Source organism: Fusarium proliferatum (assembly GCF_900067095.1).
Source record: "Fusarium proliferatum ET1 genome assembly, contig: FPRO_scaffold008, whole genome shotgun sequence".
Lineage (NCBI taxonomy): Eukaryota > Fungi > Ascomycota > Sordariomycetes > Hypocreales > Nectriaceae > Fusarium > Fusarium proliferatum.
The window spans coordinates 1,699,111-1,716,850 of NW_022194797.1; the positions used below are offsets into that span (position 1 = coordinate 1,699,111).

General features: G+C 48.6%; 7 protein-coding genes and 2 non-coding genes across 9 annotated transcripts; 6 read left to right on the forward strand and 3 right to left on the reverse strand.

Annotated features, from left to right (window-relative positions):
- Window positions 1-167: 167 nt before the first annotated feature.
- FPRO_14350 (uncharacterized protein) lies at window positions 168-2,642 on the forward strand (the record flags this gene model as incomplete). Its single annotated transcript, XM_031219365.1, has 6 exons — window positions 168-204; window positions 258-1,342; window positions 1,396-1,774; window positions 1,830-1,877; window positions 1,937-2,077; window positions 2,143-2,642. 6 exons carry the CDS (start codon window positions 168-170, stop codon window positions 2,640-2,642), a joined length of 2,190 nt encoding a protein of 729 aa, XP_031085131.1.
- Window positions 2,643-2,990: 348 nt separating this feature from the next.
- On the forward strand, window positions 2,991-3,072 carry tRNA. Its single transcript is given in 2 exon segments — window positions 2,991-3,027; window positions 3,038-3,072. It is a non-coding gene; the product is annotated as a tRNA-His (tRNA).
- Window positions 3,073-3,727: 655 nt separating this feature from the next.
- tRNA lies at window positions 3,728-3,809 on the forward strand. Its single transcript is given in 2 exon segments — window positions 3,728-3,763; window positions 3,775-3,809. It is a non-coding gene; the product is annotated as a tRNA-Gly (tRNA).
- A 403-nt stretch (window positions 3,810-4,212) lies between these two features.
- Window positions 4,213-5,991, forward strand: FPRO_14351 (uncharacterized protein; the record flags this gene model as incomplete). The annotated part of the gene is made up of 1 exon (XM_031219366.1): window positions 4,213-5,991. One exon carries the CDS (start codon window positions 4,213-4,215, stop codon window positions 5,989-5,991), a length of 1,779 nt encoding a protein of 592 aa, XP_031085132.1.
- A 676-nt stretch (window positions 5,992-6,667) lies between these two features.
- Window positions 6,668-7,727, forward strand: FPRO_14352 (uncharacterized protein; the record flags this gene model as incomplete). Its single annotated transcript, XM_031219367.1, has 5 exons — window positions 6,668-6,706; window positions 6,751-7,188; window positions 7,238-7,458; window positions 7,506-7,652; window positions 7,706-7,727. The coding sequence occupies 5 exons, from the start codon at window positions 6,668-6,670 to the stop codon at window positions 7,725-7,727; spliced, it is 867 nt and encodes a 288-aa protein (XP_031085133.1).
- A 391-nt stretch (window positions 7,728-8,118) lies between these two features.
- Window positions 8,119-8,709, reverse strand: FPRO_14353 (uncharacterized protein; the record flags this gene model as incomplete). Its single annotated transcript, XM_031219368.1, has 5 exons — window positions 8,119-8,274; window positions 8,325-8,360; window positions 8,419-8,430; window positions 8,491-8,604; window positions 8,686-8,709. 5 exons carry the CDS (start codon window positions 8,707-8,709, stop codon window positions 8,119-8,121), a joined length of 342 nt encoding a protein of 113 aa, XP_031085134.1.
- A 1,214-nt stretch (window positions 8,710-9,923) lies between these two features.
- Window positions 9,924-11,131, forward strand: FPRO_14354 (uncharacterized protein; the record flags this gene model as incomplete). Its single annotated transcript, XM_031219369.1, has 8 exons — window positions 9,924-10,022; window positions 10,150-10,170; window positions 10,611-10,631; window positions 10,693-10,818; window positions 10,864-10,881; window positions 10,936-10,965; window positions 11,037-11,060; window positions 11,120-11,131. The coding sequence occupies 8 exons, from the start codon at window positions 9,924-9,926 to the stop codon at window positions 11,129-11,131; spliced, it is 351 nt and encodes a 116-aa protein (XP_031085135.1).
- A 3,258-nt stretch (window positions 11,132-14,389) lies between these two features.
- Window positions 14,390-15,818, reverse strand: FPRO_14355 (putative DUF895 domain membrane protein; the record flags this gene model as incomplete). The annotated part of the gene is made up of 2 exons (XM_031219371.1): window positions 14,390-15,699; window positions 15,746-15,818. The coding sequence occupies 2 exons, from the start codon at window positions 15,816-15,818 to the stop codon at window positions 14,390-14,392; spliced, it is 1,383 nt and encodes a 460-aa protein (XP_031085136.1).
- Window positions 15,819-16,544: 726 nt separating this feature from the next.
- On the reverse strand, window positions 16,545-17,411 carry FPRO_14356 (uncharacterized protein; the record flags this gene model as incomplete). Its single annotated transcript, XM_031219372.1, has 1 exon — window positions 16,545-17,411. One exon carries the CDS (start codon window positions 17,409-17,411, stop codon window positions 16,545-16,547), a length of 867 nt encoding a protein of 288 aa, XP_031085137.1.
- Window positions 17,412-17,740: the final 329 nt, after the last annotated feature.

Genomic DNA, 17,740 nt, shown 5'->3' on the forward strand with positions numbered 1-17,740 from the left:
CTTGGTCGGACCGGTCCTCCAGTACTTGAAGGTTGTCTATGAAGACATGCACCAATCTCGGGCCTAGCTCACGCACATCGTGGATCAGCTGGAGCGTCTCGCCCACTTACTTGCTCCCCCATACGCCAATTATCGTGGTGATAACTGGGACATTGGCTTGGAATATGATGATTCTGAGAGAGAAACGGTCCCTCGTAGTGGGATGTAAAGAGACCTTGTGATTGATCTACCCAAGCTCCGACAACTTAAGGACTCAGATGCACTGTATCCACCTGCCGAGCCGGCCATTATTTGGAACGCTAAAGTCTACCAGATCCTAGGAGAACCTTGTGGCGATGACATCCGTCTACAGCGACCTGACCTAATCTACGTCGATGATCGGCCTATTGAGTTTTCTATTGGCCTTCCTCCCACGAAAGCATCAGCTGAGACAGATGAGGATGTTCCACAACCCGAGGCGTGGACGGGACCCGTCATAACCATCGAAACCTTTGTCGAGGCAGAAATTGATCAGTATAATCTATTGAGACTCAAGAGGCTCCCGGAAAGAGTGACTTCATCTTGTCTTGATCTACTGAATCCAAAGCATGTCTCCCGGCGACATCTGGTGGTAGAATCTCCGTTCCTTGTTCAAGGCCTTAGTGATCTCGTTCAATATTATCCGTCCTTCCCTCAGATGTTGTTGGATGACTCAAAAAGTGGAGAGATGAGGATTGAGGAGCCTTTTGCCGTCCTATTCCATCATTTTGATGCCATCGCAGCTATAGCTAATGGAAGTACCAGGACAACGGACTATAAAACCGAGGGTAAAGGTATTGGTCAGCAGAATCACTCAACGGTACTCCATGCAAAGCATTTGATGGAGTTCCTCGAGCCAATTTACACTGAGTCCATCTTGACCTGTCAAAAGCACCTTTCCAACTCCGTCCCGCAGGTTGAGTTGGGCATGATCTGGTATCTTCTCAAACCTGGGATAGATGTGTATGTACAAATTGAAGGATCAACTCATGCTGCAGTTGTGCGGAGCGTCAGGCGGACAGATGTCTCTGTGTCTAAGCTTTGGGGGGCTGGGAGTGACGGGTCGTGGCTGGTCGACCTCTGGCGGCTTGAGAGTGATGGTTCCAGACTCGGAAAGGGCTCTTTCTCCGTAACTATACCCCCTTACTCTGGATTCCGAGATGTCACTAGACTTCAAGTGTATCCAGTCTCAATTTGGGATGTACATGATGGTGGCGAGCGACGTGGGAGAATTTTACGTCGGGCTGCAATCTTCTTCAAGGCCCTTCAACGTGGCAATCTCCTAGTGGACTACAAGGGCCCGATTCGAGAAACCGCCCAATATGTAAGATATGTGATAGCAGAGAAATGGTTCATATGTCGCTGACGCATCCATAGTACACAGGAAAGGTAGTTATCGACCATCGAAGAGGGCAAGAATCCAACATGTCCCCACCCCTTTCCCTCCCGGTCAATGAGTATTCAGATCGGTTCAGGGAGTATGATGGAATTCTCATCAACAACGATAGGTCTTTCTACACCACACAAGGTACTCAGAATCGTCCCGCAAATCAAAAGTCTAGGCCCGCCAACAGCAACGACGCCGTGGTGAACCAGGAGCGATTGCAGGTATGGCTCGACGATGTACCCGAGCATCTTTCCCCGAAGGCTTTTCACGCAGAGGCTGGTGATTCTGTTGTTCAACAGCTCACCGAGCATCAACTCCTTCTGCTATGTCCAGACGTTCTGGCATATGGACTAAGACGCAAGCATTGGAGTAGGCTCAAATACTTCCCCTGAATACTATCCCAGTGACGCTAATATTATTATAGTGCGGATCTCTCTCGATTACGTTCAAGAGTCCTTGCCATCGGATGAGAGTATCTCAAATCTGATTATTGCCCACTCCTTGCTCTCACAGTGGCTGATATCGGCACAGTCGAGACGCTCGTGGAAGGCGAGCTTATGAAGTGGTTTGATCTTGCGGAAGCCTGGAACGCAGTTCTTCTTGTCGATGAAGCCGTTATCTTCCTCGAGCGAAGGCAGAATCGAGACCTCGCTCGAAACGGGCTGGTATTAGGTAGGTTCCTTGCTTAGCGCTCGTCTCACTATCAGCGATGTAAGGTACTAAACTTTCACCCACAGCCTTCCTTCGACGGATGGAATACTTTAAGAGCCTACTGTTTCTGACTACCAACCGCGTTGGACAAATCGACGATGCCTTCATTTCACGAGTCCACGTCGCTATCGGATACCAGGCCCTCGACGAGGAGACTAGGCGAAAGGTCTGGGGCGGATTTTTCCGCAAGCTGGTGCGCGAATGCGCTGGCAAGGTACAGATCTCACCAGTCGCGAAGAAATGGGTTCTTGACACCGCCGGCGAGACGAACCTCAACGGGAGAGACATTCGTAATGCATTGCAGACAGCCATCACGCTGGCAGAGTTTGAAAGCGAAGAGGATCCGGACTATGATGCTGCATTGGTGACAGTTGTCACTAAAGCCCATTTCCAGAAGGTTTTGGAAATGTGTAATCGCTTCCGCAGTTATGTCACAAGTATACGTAGGGAAGACGAGATGAAACGTGCCCAAGGGCGTGGAGATCGGAATGATTATGGCAACGGGTTTGATAGCAGGATGTGCTGATTACTTGTCACTACCGATGCAACACAATATTGTGTCAATGTTGGTGGGTTCTCAGAAGCCAGTCTCTGTACCTCTGATATATGAAGACCTTAGGAAAAGTACCATGAAGACCTGAAGACAAGAAGTTTAATGGTAAGGAAGGGTTTTCAAGTGCTCATGCTGGTTTCGATAAGCGGAGGTATCTGCCTAACCAGACATATGGTGTGCGACGACAGAAAATATCGAGTGCATGCGAATGGAGACAAGGGAGATATTTTCGTCATGAAGCCCTTTGGCCTTGAATGGCTGTGGGTCGCAGAACATCAGAGTGCAAAATAAGTGGCCGGGGTCCCATCAACAGCCAACAAAGCCGTCATCGTATAGGGGTCAGTACATCAGTTTGTGGCTATTGAAAGCACTGAAAACGCAAGTTCGAGTCTTGCTGACGGCAAACCTCTTCTTTTTGCTTCTCGTCACCTGAAATGGCTTCGCGTCAAATCCATGCTGACTTTTTGTGTTTGCCCAGAAATGCCTCATCGTCAAACCCCAGCCTGTGATAAATTGATTGCCCAACACATACACCGTACCACAATAGCTGATTGAGTGTTTGGCCAATCTTGTATCGCGTATCTTGTTTGCTCAATGGGCTGCGTCTCTCATCGTTCTAGTGTACGCATTTGTTCAATTAATATGCCGCTGCTCTTTGGCCCGCAGCTGGTAAAGAATTGGTTTTGCTATTTCTCAATTCAGTAACATGTATCCTTAGCGATATGGAGGACAAGATGATTCACTTTGATCGCAACATATAATCGAAATGACTGTTGTAGATGAAGAATTATATTATGGTGCCGGGTAAGTGGCGATTTGTCTGACCTTAATACAAATCCCAGGTCAAAGACTCAATTGAACTAGGAAAACAAGTATGGAAGTCAGAGCAGTCTTTGAGTTCCTTATAAATTGCATCTTTATCCTTTCCAACAGATAATCCTCTATGACTATTCGGACATGGGGTATGAATGAGAATGTTACAGGAGAGCTTCGTACCAGCTGCAGCCGTTGTCGCCTCCAAGAACCCCAACTTCGCCAACTTGAAACAAATCAGCTAAGCGTAATTGGTTTAGTGGTAAAATTCTCCGTTGCCATTCGAGCAGCGTCGGGGAGCCCAGGGTTCGATTCCCTGATTACGCATTTCTTTTGCTGGTTCTACATCTTTTTGCGATTTGTTATAACTGCAGAACATCTCCTCATGTTCAGTCCAATGTTTTGAACTTTATTGACGACGCGTTGCAAAGTCTAAACTGTCGCGTGGCAGCTTACCCTACAAGAGTAAATTGCGCTGTGGCTACTGCGGCGCAACTCTCTTGTGGCGCCGCTACCACAAGGGGCTAGACCGTCTGTAGATCTTACCTCACTTTAGTCATCGTGAACATGGATCGTATCAAGGACACTCTGTACGACTTCAGCCTCCCTTGATTCACCTCGTCATTTCAAACTCTCACACAACATTCCCCCTCATCACGCGCCAATTGAAGCCACCCTCATTGCGCGCGCATGAATGCTTCCAATCGCTAGATCACGACAATCCGTCAGCATGGGCGGGCAACAGCCGGATCTGCTGCCTCGCTCCGAGCACGAAGATAAGCCCTCATCGTCAGCCCCAGCCTCGCGCTTCAACAGAGACAAGATCAGATGCCTCGACGGCTTGCGCGGAATCGCATGTCTTCTTGTCTTCAATTATCATTTCTTCTGGCCATGGACGCCTGCCATCATGTTAGGCTATGGCGCGTTCCCTCCGCGTGCGCCTGAGCCGTATTGGGGATTGCAGTCGTTACCAATTATTTGCCTTTTGCATCGTGGACGTGCTATGGTTGCCATTTTCTTCGCCATCTCTGGTTATGTTATTTGCCGCCATATTCTCCGCTTGATCCAGGAGCGCAAGCTTGATACTGCTTATCAGAAGCTTGCCTCATCTGTTTTCCGACGTGTCTTTCGCCTCTACATTCCTCCCACCATCAGCATGTTCCTTGTCGCTGTGCTAGCTCAAATCGGTGTCTTCAAGTCTGAGTTCGCCATTTACAAGGGTCCTGACTCTCACTACATCAATGCGACAATTACTCATGCCGATTTGGCCGAGGGTCACTTCTGTGCTAATGGTACCGCTGTGAGAGGAGCTACAGGTATCGCGAATTACTTGGGAATAGAAACCACTGCGTATCTCCGCAATACCACCGGATATCCTGAAGGAAACACCACAGAATGGACGGACATGCTCCTCTGCGTCAATCACACAACGCGATCATATGGACCGTCTCAACTCTATACCTTGGAATCCGAGTATGAGGCCCAGTTTCCCAAGAACAACACCAACTCCACCAAGCCTGTTAAGGACACCACTGGTATGGAGCGACTCGCAGCTCTCAGCTACCTCGATGACGAAGACGATCTGGATCTCACGTTCGGTAATGCCACCAACGCCACAAACCCACTGAACCTTACTTGGGTTCAGATGGGAGGCTCATGGGAAGAGCATCCCTTCATCCACCCGAACTTGACGTACGCGATGAAGAACTTTACCAGATCCTACGCCGAGTGGGCCAACCCGTTCAACTTCGGTCACTACCATACACGCTATGACCCGCATACCTTCACAATTCCGATGGAGTTCCGTGGCTCGATGGTTATCTACGTCTTCCTTCTCGGCACAGCTGCCATCAAGGCGAAATGGCGAACGAGAATCGGCTGCTTCCTCTCTGCATACAGTCTCTTCATCGGACGATGGGACATGGCGACTTTCTTGGGCGGTATGTTGCTGTCAGAGCATGATGTTCGACGTTCATCAGATGTGCTGCCATCGGCTACGGGCGCGAAGGGTCGCGGAGGCGACTTCCAACGGACGACAAAGGGAACGGCGTTGCGATGGGCTGGTATAGTCTTGGCGTTGTATTTCTTGTCGTACCCTGACTCTGGTGCTGAGTACACGCCGGGCTTCGCCTATCTTTCGACCTGGGTACCCAAGTACTACACGCCGCTGTCTGGATGGATGTTCTACGAGGCAATGGGTGCCGTGCTCCTCGTTGCGTGCATCCTGCGAAGTCCGGTGCTCGTTCGCTTGCTTGAAAGCCGCCTCCCGCAGTATCTCGGCAAGGTTAGCTTCTCACTATATCTCGTCCACGGACCTGTGTTGCATAGCTTGGGCTTTTGGATTATGCCGAGACTGTTCGACAGCTTCGGAAAGACGGGCGGATACGCGATCGGTTGGGTGGTTCTGCTGACCATCACGTTTTACTTGACGGATCTTTGGAACAAGAAGATTGATGGTTGGAGTGTGACGGTTGGAAGAAGAGTGGAGAAGATGCTTTCAGAGGATTGAGCTTAGGTGACGTTACTGTGAAGTTTGGTGGTCAACAAAAGAGGGGACGTGCGACGGGAATGAAAGGACAATCGGGCGATTGACAGCGGTGACATGTAGAGTACTGCATTTATGCAACGTCGTGCATCTGGAGAATGTTTTCTTGGGTTTCATATCAGTTCAAAAATGCGAATAACAAACTTTTGAAGCATGTAACTCGAACGTGACCGTTGAGCAGTCGGATGTCGCACCGCCTTTGAAGTTTCGAACTTAATCCAGCCCCCGGTTTCGGCAACGGCTGAAGTGCAAGCAAGACCTCAAGCTCGGCAGTTGAGCTTATCCGATCCGCCTTTGACATGAGGCTGTTGATCTGGACGTTACGGAGCAGTTCTACATGTGGTGCAACCGCATGCTCGTGTGACAATCAGGCCTAGCTTTCGTTGCGCCATCATCTCAATGAGACAATCACTATCATACCATGATAAAAATAAGAGTAAAGCTGAAGCATTGCTTCTTCTTTTTGGAATATTGTCAGCTAAAGTTCGCGATTCTTACGATGCGACGTCGTTATTCTTACGTCACCCCCACTGATGGACCCAGCGATGTCGGCCCCATCAATTCTTATCAGATCGCAACGTCCTGACATCATCACCATCTCAGATTCTCGCTTCCTCCATCAACCAAGACTTCCGCAAAAATGGCCTCTCAGCCCTCACTTCTCGCCGCCACGGCCAAGGTACGATCCATCCAGTCGTGCAATACGCTCGCTAACATTCGCAGCTCAACAATGGCCTCATCATTCCCCGCATCCAACTCGGTCTCTACATGATGTCCACCAAAGAAGCCACTGATGCAGTTCGCCAGGGCCTTCTCACCGGCTACCGCGGTTTCGACTGCGCGCAGATGTACCACAACGAGCGCCAAGCCGGTAAAGCCATCAGCGACTTTCTCGCCAGTAGTGAGAACGCGGCTGGTTTGAAGCGCGAGGATATTTGGTACACCTCCAAGCTCGCCAGCTGCGACGAGTCGTATGATGCTGTGCGACGATCTGTCAAGAAATCCGTTGAGGCCTCAGGCTTGGGATATATTGACTTATTCCTCCTCCACAGCCCATATGGTGGAAAGACAGCCAGACTTACGAGCTGGAAGGCGCTGGAGGATGCTGTTGATGCGGGTGAGATTCGTGCTGCCGGTGTGAGCAACTTTGGCTCCGCTCATGTAAGTCGCATGTCTCTTGCTGCACATTGAAGATACTGACACTCTCAAGATCGAGGAACTCATGGCTTCCAACCCTCGCATCCCTCCCGTGATCAACCAGATTGAAGTTCACCCTTTCAACACCCAAGAGGGAATCCGCGCCACCTGTGCCAAACACAGCATCGCCATCGAGGCCTACGCCCCTCTCGCTCGTGCCGAGCGCATGGATCACCCTGCCATTGTCAACATGGCCAAGAAGTACTCCGTCACACCTGCTCAAATATTTGTCAAGTATGGCTTCCAACCCGTACCGCGTTTTTTGTACTGACGTTGCCTAGGTGGGGGCTTCAACATGACTTCATCACTCTCCCCAAGAGTACCAAGCAGAAGCGTATGATCGAGAACGCAAGCGTTGATGGGTTTGAAATCTCGGAGGCTGATATGAAGGAGCTGGATGGTTTGGATGAGCATTTGGTTACAGACTGGTGAGTAGCCCTATCTTCGAAATTGCTTGAGCTGAAGACTAACAACTGTGCAGGGACCCAACTGACGCGCCCTGAGTTCACTTCAACGGGACCATTCCATATTTACAGATATATATATATATATATACAAGCAATCTTTACATAGGGGTAATCGTCATGTTGTGAGGTCGAAATAGAAGTTTCCGTTCTCTTTCGTTTTGGCCCTAGTTATTAAACTGAGTGACTGGGGCTTTGGCAAAGTACGAACAGACGGGCAACAAAACAACTGGCCAACCCCCAGTGGTCACTAAGCAGCAAGGATATATGGAGATGTAGCCTCTGTCGAAGGAAGTCTAAATTCAATTTGGATTCCGCCTGATAAACCAACGTGACCAGATCTCATCCGATGGGCGACCACTGCTAATAATACCCAACCAATCTAACCTGACTTTTGCAAACACACGAGCTTTCTCACTGCCTTTCATTATCATATGTCCGTATCCAGAGTCAAGAACAGCCCGCTGAAGCAGTATGATGTCGTTGGGTTAAGTAGGTACTCGTCTTCGAGGTGGTGAAATGAGGGGAGGTCGGGGTCACAGCCGGAGGGGGCCTCAGTTGAGTGGACTGAGGCAACAAGAGATGGCTATCCAAACATGTCAGTATCACTACTGTTTAGACAATCTTTCCACTTACGGGGGCGGCTGGGTCAGCCTCGTCGGTCATTTCAGACTGAATCTTGTCAGTGGCATTCAAAACACTAATCTGTCGGTCGTTTGGGATAACATACAGCCTTGCGCTCCTAAACAAACAATTGTGGTAAGCATCAAGAACCTGTAAGAGTTGAGTGCCAAGCACTTACCCTCACCCCTTGCTTGGGGGTTGCCTTGGTGTTCTGAAAGTGTCGCCCGTATATTGGTTGGCGGAGAATCTGTGGATCGAGGTTTCCTACGGCAGTCTTCTTCTCGGGCCCCTTCTATACCAGTATTAGCAACATAGGATCTCGGGTCCTTTCTGAGGTGAATATAAGAGGTCTCAGAGAGCAGGCATTGGATACTACGGGCTTGGTTGATCGAGTCATTGTCTTTACCAAGGACTTTATTGGCTGCGACGTTGACCGTCGTGCTTCTTGCACGTGCAACAAAGAATTTGGTTGCTTTATCTAAACGTGTTGGCGTTTTGCATGCCACCGAGAGTATGGAGAGATGATTAATTTGGTGATGGGGATGTTGCAGGAGAAGAGCAGAAAAGGGGATGGGGGCAGTCTTGACAACACAGATCAAAATATCCCGTGAGCACAGACCAACTGTGTGTTACAACTTCCAGCTTCAGGTTTGATGCACTGTAGAAATTGCAAGGCACGCTCTTCCAGTCTCGGCGATGGAAAGAAGTTTGAAGTTATCTCAATCTCGGACATAAAATTCCTTAGGTAAGTTTATTGTACTTTAGTCAAACTTTGGATAATTTAGTATAGTTTAGGATATTTTGGGATCCACGCTTTATGATAATTTATGATCAGTTTGGGGTCTTTTTGCTAAGTTTTGCTTCAACTATACTAAGGAGAAAGGACAAAACTTGCAACTTAGAGAAAGGTAGAGACAAATAATGAAAGACAGCCGTATCAAAGGGTGTTGTGTATCCAGATGACAAGTGACCAAGGCCTCTGGAAGACTTTGTAGTTAAATATCTCTAGCCTGAGTCGAAATCTGTTCCACACTGTGAGAAATGGGAACCAGTACGCAGCTATTGTGGTTTTTGTGCAATGGTGGCCCGTGCCCAGGTGTTGATTCAAGAAATATCTAAGGTATCGTGAAATTCTTCTCCTCTCTTCTCCTCCTACAACAACGCCGCCACCTTCTGCTGCCGGTAAGTATCCCCCTTCCCGGGGCATTCCGATACGATATTCCTTTACTAACTAGTAATAACAGCGTATATAACTACTGATATCCGATCTTCCTTTGCGCTGGATCTTGGCCGCTGACGTGTAGTTCTTCGCGATAGGTGTTTCTTTGTCAACAAGCCGTAACTTCATTTGCGGTTCGAACGAGATAAGCAGCCTGCTAACATACATACTTGCCTTGAGTAGATCATTTCCAGCACAAACTTTGTGAGTTCTCCCCGTTTGACTGCCATCCAACTCAACGGATTTAGTCTGCTTCTTTGAGTCGTCGAGTAACTAACACTTCGACCAGCCACAAAACTCTCACATGTACGTCCGAATCCGACTTCAAACTCAACATTGTCCTGTCCCGTCAATATTGACCTTGTAATGCCCCTGACATGACTCAGTTCAATATGACTCCTGATGCTTCGGCTGCGGTTGCGGCTTCGGCTTCGACCCCCTCCTCCTCCCCCACCACCCCTTGGTGTGGGCTTCTCAAGCCCAAACGACTTGTAAGTTACCCTTATTGTCGCTTTGAGACCTGTATTCCAGACATTCTGCTGCCCAAACGCAAGGTCCGTACCATAAGCTTTACCCCATCCGTATGCTAATGACCTCTGGCAACTAAACGTCTTTCAGCACTACGACAATGAGCTCTCCGTAAGTCTCTCCATGCAAATCGACGGAAGCCTTTGCTGATCGTTCCTGTTGTTTAGTATCTGGAAGCTGTCGCCAAGCTACGATGGTTTAGAACTCCTACAAAGTTCACGATAAGATAATTGACAGAGAATACAGGCAAAACGTCTTCGACTTGCTGTAGGTTACCTACAACCGTGAGCCGGAAGGGTTCTAACACATAGGGCCAGATAGTACAACGTTGCTGATCTGAACGTACGATCCCCACCTCACTTTGAGCTTGCATTTGCGTTGTCATCCTCGGGGTGAATCAAAGTGAAAAGACTGACATTGCTCACGGTGGATTCATGCTGAGCGGGCGCGCCTTGCGGCGTGCCTCGAAGAAGTCGATATCTTTTGTCAAGTAAGTAGCACCACAACACACTCGCGCTCCAATATTTCTCGCATACTAACATGAGTTCTAGGTCGACGCTAAGTCCATCGCTGTGAGTGCCACGATTCATTCGTCTAGATGCTGTTCTAACCAATCTTTTCCGCATCACTTAGGTCCTTGAGGATGAGATTGCGATCTGTACTCGTCACGATTTACATTGGGAATGTATCGCTGATAAATATCACGTTCCCAAGAAAGAGGTCGAGGCTCAGGCCGACGCAGCGGCCTCCGACGCCGAAGTAAGTTGATCCCCCAATTGAGAGATCTAAATTGACAGCTTTTAGAAATTGCTCGAGGATGCCGTAGGCAACAACTCCGGTGTGTTCTGACAGTAACTGACTTATTGGACTCTATAGCGAAAGAGCCTCGAAGAGGAGGCTGCCGCTGTACGTAAAGTTCTTTATTTCCACTGCTGTATGTTGTACTAACGTTGCGTAACGCTACTGACGAGACCAAGGGCCTCGAGCCCAACACCTACAACGTGAGTAACTACGTCACTGCCGTGAGCTTACAATGCAGGACGCACGCTATCATAATCAGGTTGAAGATTGAAATGGATTGCTTCAAAGCAAAGTCCGATTTCAGGGTATGGACGCCTTTCGACTGTCAATCCTCGATTAATCATGTGTACCAGACAACTGCGCCGGGCTATCTTTTAAGTGCCATATTTATCAATGCCCTCAGCTCCATCATGGTCAGTTTGCTCTGATTCCCTCGCCAAGTCTTCGATGAACACTAACAGCAGTCTTCTTGTGTCAATTAGAGCAAACAAAGCGCGAATTTGCACTCGAGAGCATGAATACGACTGATATTACGGGGCCAAGACGTGGCGATTTTCGAGGTAAGGGCGCGATGCCATATGTCAAAACAGATAGGAACTGACTGGCTTCAAGTGTAAAAGCGAGATGAGCTGTGACATGAATTGCGAGACTTGGACGGAAACACATGCGGTGATACCAGGTTGGCAAAGGCTGTACTGGCGACTGAAATTCGGGGTGGATTGATCTCAATAGTTCTTAGACGACCTCAACTCATTGATTTACCGCAACAACCGTGAACCAAAGTTCCTTCTGAGGCCAGGCTACAGTCAAAGGTTTCAACAACATCTGTGTACGCAAGTACCGGCCTGTACTCGAGAGCGTGAAAGAGAAGCAGAAGTCGGGTGGTAACTGTGTGCATTAAGACTACTACCAGCAACATGATTGTCGTGCAACACCAGGCGGCATGGGTGCCGACACCAAAGTAAACGTGTCAGGGGCCATCTTCATGGTGTAGGTGAGCAAAAACCTCACAGACTGGACTTCAGGGCCAAAGGAAATTCGTCAAAGTGTCTCCTAAAGTTATCCTAAATTATCATAAGGATGGATCCTAAACTTTCCTAAACTGACCTAAAATATCATAAATTTACCTAAACTTCGTTTGCTTAGGATAAGTGGATTTCGAGAGAAAAATGTTGACACCAGGGCAAGATTCAGCTGATCTAACTTGAGACTGATGGCTGACCTGAATCTTACAGTGCAGTGAGCAGGCGTTCACCTCGTACCCTTTCCTGTGTAACACCCAGTTGGCCCGTGCCCACAAACTGTTTTGATCCTTCCGATTTTATCCTCTGTCACCTTTCCTCGTCTTCATCCGCATCTCGCCCGCCGCAGTCAATCATCCGTTGATACTTGGGTACGATATCTAAACGACGTATATAAAGCAAACACGTCAAAGAAAGAATTTGCTTCTCGCACTTCACACAATAAGCACAACACTCAATATCGCCGCCGCCAAACCGCCGCCGCCGGAAAGTATCTCTCTTTTCTCGGGGCGTTGCGAACAGAACGGCCAAGATATTGGTTTTGTCGCACTAACTGTTGAAAATAGCGTACGTGTCTGATTATTCTCGTCCCCGCCCCCTATGGTTTAGACCTTGGCCGCTGACGCGTAGTTCTTCGCGATAGGTGTTTTTTTTTTTATCAACAAGCTGTGAGTTGATTTGGCTTTGGGAAGAGATGAAAAGCCTGCTAACATTCTTGCCTGTGGTAGCTCAATTTCCTTCCCGAATCTGTGAGTCCCTCCCCTCGATCGACGTCCAACTCCTCGGAGTCCCTCAGAAGTTTTCAAGCTGACTCTTCTCCTAGCTGAACAACCATCAAGTAGGTTTGAATCCAAACTGATAAGCCGTTGACATTCTGGGTTCCTTACATAGCGATAGCATGGCCGGCAGAAAGAACTCCGTAAGTATTCAACTGTCCACTCCTAGCCTCTCTACACATGCTTGAGAGTACCACCATATGTCAGCAGCTAACGCAAGTCCAGAACAACTCCGGAAAGAAGGCTGCTGTAGGACTTATCATTCACCAGGCTCACCGACAATATGCTAACGACACTTCAGAAGCCCAAGACAACCCCCGTCGCGGGGAAAGTAAGTACTTTTCCGTCACCTCCTCAAATTCTTAATGCTAACCAGGATTGCTTTTTATAGAAGCGCAAGGCAGTATGTTATCCCACCTTACAGTCAAAGTATAGTCTGACATTTTGAAGGACGACATGACCACCAACGCCCCGTCCCCGACATTGCGGTGTGTAGCGATATTGATACACATTTCGAATGAACCGCGCACAAGCTTTCGAACTCCAGCAACAGGGTGCCGAGGAGGCTTTCAGTGCCTCCTCCGAGGTAAGTTGGGACCCTGGTATAAGCAACAGCACATGTTGACAATAATCAGGATTTCCTTCAGGAGAACCTCGTAAGTAACAGATTACCAGTATACTTGCTGATCGTGGTCGACTTGAAGAGCGCTGCCGCTGTAAGTATGTTCCTGCCAAGCAGGTGTATTATACTAACATCAAAGAAGGGCGGTGCCGCGGCCGAGGGTGTCGCGCCCACCTCCGAAGTGAGTAACTGCATGACTGGCTTTAGAATGACGAAGACTGACATCCTTGTAGTAAATCTTCTACATCAAGTACGAATTGGCCTGATGCCCTTCTCTTGAATCCATGCTGACATGTTTCAAGCGAGGCAAGCATGTGTGAGGCGCGTGATGTGAGCCATCAGCTATGGGGTCTATCAACTCAAAATAACTCTCTAATCAAAGTCGGTCCGGGCAGTATACCAGCTACCTAACACAATTGCCCAAGGTAAGCTTTACAGGCCTATCTGATGATGATCACGTCTGACGCGCGAGGCAAGCACTATTACTAATACCACTACCGCATTTGACAACCCGAATTAGGACTGAATCTACCTTTGTAGTCCATCAAAATCCCGCACGTGAGTCAGACACTATGCCCAATGGTCATGAACTTATTGCTAACCTTCTTCCAGTAGCTTCTTAGCAACAGAAATGAGTAAGATTCTTGGACCGAAACAGTTTTCTGTTCGGTAGCTAATCTCGGTACAGATAAATGAAGGCCACAGTGGCGCAACGGGGGATCTCCAGGCAGCCTAATGCCAAGCGACTGTGAGCTCAACAGGTCGTGTCGGAATTGAAATCAGTTCGCAGGCTGAAGTGGATTTGTTGGACGAAACGGCCAAATTCATGGCTTCCCATGCCAAAGCGGTATGTAAGTAACCTTCCCAGTCCTCTAAGTAATTCAAGACTAACCACTGGTAGCCCCAACTCTAGTTCAGTACTCGGAGCCAGTCCCATCGCCAGACTACCTCCTGCCGAGCATAACACACTGGAAGAACGGCTGAACGACCTCGGGTGACTTGCAGTCAAGGATAAATATAAGATTTCATCCAGGTGTCTCAATTGGTAGTTATGCCGAAAGTCTAAGAGTGCCAGAGACCCAAATTCGCCATGGAGAATCTCGTCTAAACTACGCCTTTTCCACTACAACCGTCTCGTCGGTGTCACTGTTTGCTTGTCCGTCCACTGTACCCAGCTGCCGGATCACCAACCAAGCAGGAAAAATCGCAACCGCCCAAATACCAAAGTTCATATACGTGCTTCCCACAGTTGCCATGATCGGAAGAGCATTAAGACCGTAGCTGAGCGCCTGCCATGCCGACTCCGTACCTCTCAACAACGCAGACAACCGCACCGTCTCTTGCGAATTGTTCGAGATCTGACCGATGATGAAGAAGGCAAAGTTGTAGTTGAGCTGGAACCCAGTGACAAGGAAGACGAAAACACCGAATGCAGCACCAAAACCAGGATCACTCCAGTCGTAGATGGGCCCATCGCGCTTGAACTTGGTGACGTTGATGGTGAGCCAGATCCACCATCCTCCTTGGAGAGTCATGATGACAGCGTAAGCATATCGGGCGCGCTTCTTGAGAGCGATTTGGTTCTGATCAAGCCAGACACCCAGAAGGTTTCCTGCAATAACTGCGACGATGCCAGACACGAACGAACCAAGAGCTCGAGCTCGTACGCTAAACCAGAGAGCGATGTAGGTGAAGAAGACCGATTCAGAGTAGACTCCTTGGCCGATCCAGAAGATGAGGAGCAGAAATTCCTTTTTGAGGAATGTTCGGGTGGTGGCCTTGAATTCTTTCCATGGATGGTCGAGGATGCTCAAGTCAACCTTCTTCCCGTCTGCGCGCTGGACTTGGGAGGGTTTATTGAGAAGCAACGCAACAAACGGTCCCAGTGCTTGAAGGGCGATGAAGATGAGATAGACCTTGTACGAGACCTTTCCTGCTTCGCTCCGATCAGCGTTGAGACCAAGGTTAATCGCGCCACCCAAAATCTGTCCCAATCTTGTGAATGAAAGCCAATATGCCACCAACCGTCCTCGATTTCGGGGTTCTGGATATCCAATCGCGATCGCTGCCTCGGCCGCCCAGAAGATACCCGCCGAAACACCACAGCACGCAGCGCCAAAGATGACAAGCCACTCAACGCCGTAACGGTTGTTCAGGTAGAGACCTGCGCTGTAGGGAGCGAAGCCGATGGTTCCGATGACGAGAGCGCCTTTTATCCCAACATATTTAACGATGCCGCTGGTGAACCAGCATGAGATGATCATGAGGCAGAAGGTGAGGGCGTTGCCGGTGTTGACGAGGTAGGGTTTCTGAGCGCCGCCTGCACCGAGGGAGTTCATTGCGCCCCAGAGACCGGGGGCTGCGAAACTGCAGAGGCCGAGGATGGTTGCATTGTAAATTGGCGAGCGGTTCCATTTCGCTGGTAAACATTAGCATAAGCATCAAGCTAGAGAAGGTGAACTCACGCTTAATCGGAGCCTCATTGAGCGCCTCAGCATTTGCGGCATCAGGCGTGTGCTTTTCCACTGATTCCGACATTGTGGTGAGTGTTTCAACTGCCGGGCAAGTCAAAAGATTTGCCGAATTTTGTGCGACTCAAATGCAGCTGAAGAGGAGATGATAAATGATGTTGAAGAGCGGCAAAGCGTCAAGATAAAGTATTCGGAATAAAAGAATGACACCACTCAACCCCAGCAATGATGACAGGGACCAAGATAGACTATGCAAATCAACCCCTCGATCGGTAATGGTGGTTGTTTCGATCAAGTTAGATCGCCGAACATTGATAAGGGTGCATGCGGTTGCGTGATATCCATCTCCGGCTTCGTCATCGGCCCGTGGCTGTACCACGAATTGTGAACCGCCAAATTCGGCCGGTGTCTTATGTATTACGGAGCTCGGCATAAAACATTCCGGATCATTTAGAACAAGATTAACAGTCACTCAATAATCATGGCTTGTTTCAAGCAACCGCAACGTTGCCTTGACCTCTCTTTGGGGGGCTATTGATGGTACACAAACCTAGCACTTTACCTAAGGATACCATTAACTCAGGCCAAATCTTGCCTCAATTAAGTAAATATATTGTTTATTCCATCCTGATAAAATCATAAACCAGTCCATTTTAATTTCATAGTATTATCTCTTTGCAGAATAAGAATGCGGAAGGTTGTCGTATATATTGATGTCGTTCACAGGCTTCATAGAGCTTGGTCTGTTCAATTTTAACCCTAAACTGGCTGGCTACCTTTGCCCATATAAAAATCATATAGCGATATTCAGATTGTCCAAGGCAGTGACCCTAACTCTCCTCCCGGAATAGGATTCGATCGAATTTGGGACATCTTCCCAACGTGGCCTTTTAAAGCCCAAGCTTTCCAGTCGATCAAGCAGCCATGACCTATCCTCATCCCGAGACAAAGGCATAGATTCCTGTACTTCAATGCACTTCCGCCCATACTCCGGCCCGACACATAGGGGGCAAATCACAAATGCTGTTAAGAGCAGTGCCATAGGTACATCAAGCAACGGCTGAAACCAGGAATGTTGGGCTACAGCTCCAAAATCGGACCCGACCACGTGTTTTCCAGAGCAGCAGTTACAATAACCGTCCTCGAGATGCCTAATGATATCTGGAACCGTAAGGTCCACATGGAGAACCTTGGTTTTTGATGCGAGTAAAGCCCTGGGTAAGACGGAGGGCAACCACTTGGGGGATAGTGGCCAGGAGAAGGGGTTGGGGCAAACTGAATCCATGGTGGGATGACACAATCTGTCAGAATGCGCCAAGAAGAACCGATACATTTCGATATGCTCGTGTTTTTGGATGATACCGAAGGGAGACCAGCGTTGATACCTCTCGCAGACAAGTTCGTCGCCTCGCGCGCCGTTCTGTAGCAACTTAGGCCGCACCAGAGAAAACCGGTGATTCTCCTGACAGCGGCTCGAGAAGTCGATAATCATGTCCCAGACCTCAAGTGGCAGTCTTTTGCCTCCTTGGGAGGCGATAAGTGCTGGTGAGCAAGACACGACATTTTCAACATAGGCAGGTCCTAAGAGTGTCTTGTTGAGAATCATGAGTGGCCGCCACTTCAGCAAATCGCTGACTTCGTCTGGTCCTGCCGGCCTCATTTTAAATTTGTTATAGGGATTCGCTTGAGCACAAGAGTGAGTGATTGGGACTGTGTTGCCAGGGGTGAGTAGTGTAGAGTAGTAAAGTAAGGGTGCTACTTAAATATTTATACTTGTAATGAATATGTGACTTTGTGGTCCAAACTCTCTTATTAAAGTTTTACGTTCAGGGACAAGCAAAGCCACCATAAACATATCTCCAACTGGATACTTTTCACTGGAGCTTGCGTAAAGTAGCAAGGATTATATGTGCAGCTTGATGCCTATTGAGGCAAAGTAGTAAGGGGACTAAGTACCGCACGTTTATAGCAAGGAGGATATGGAGGAGT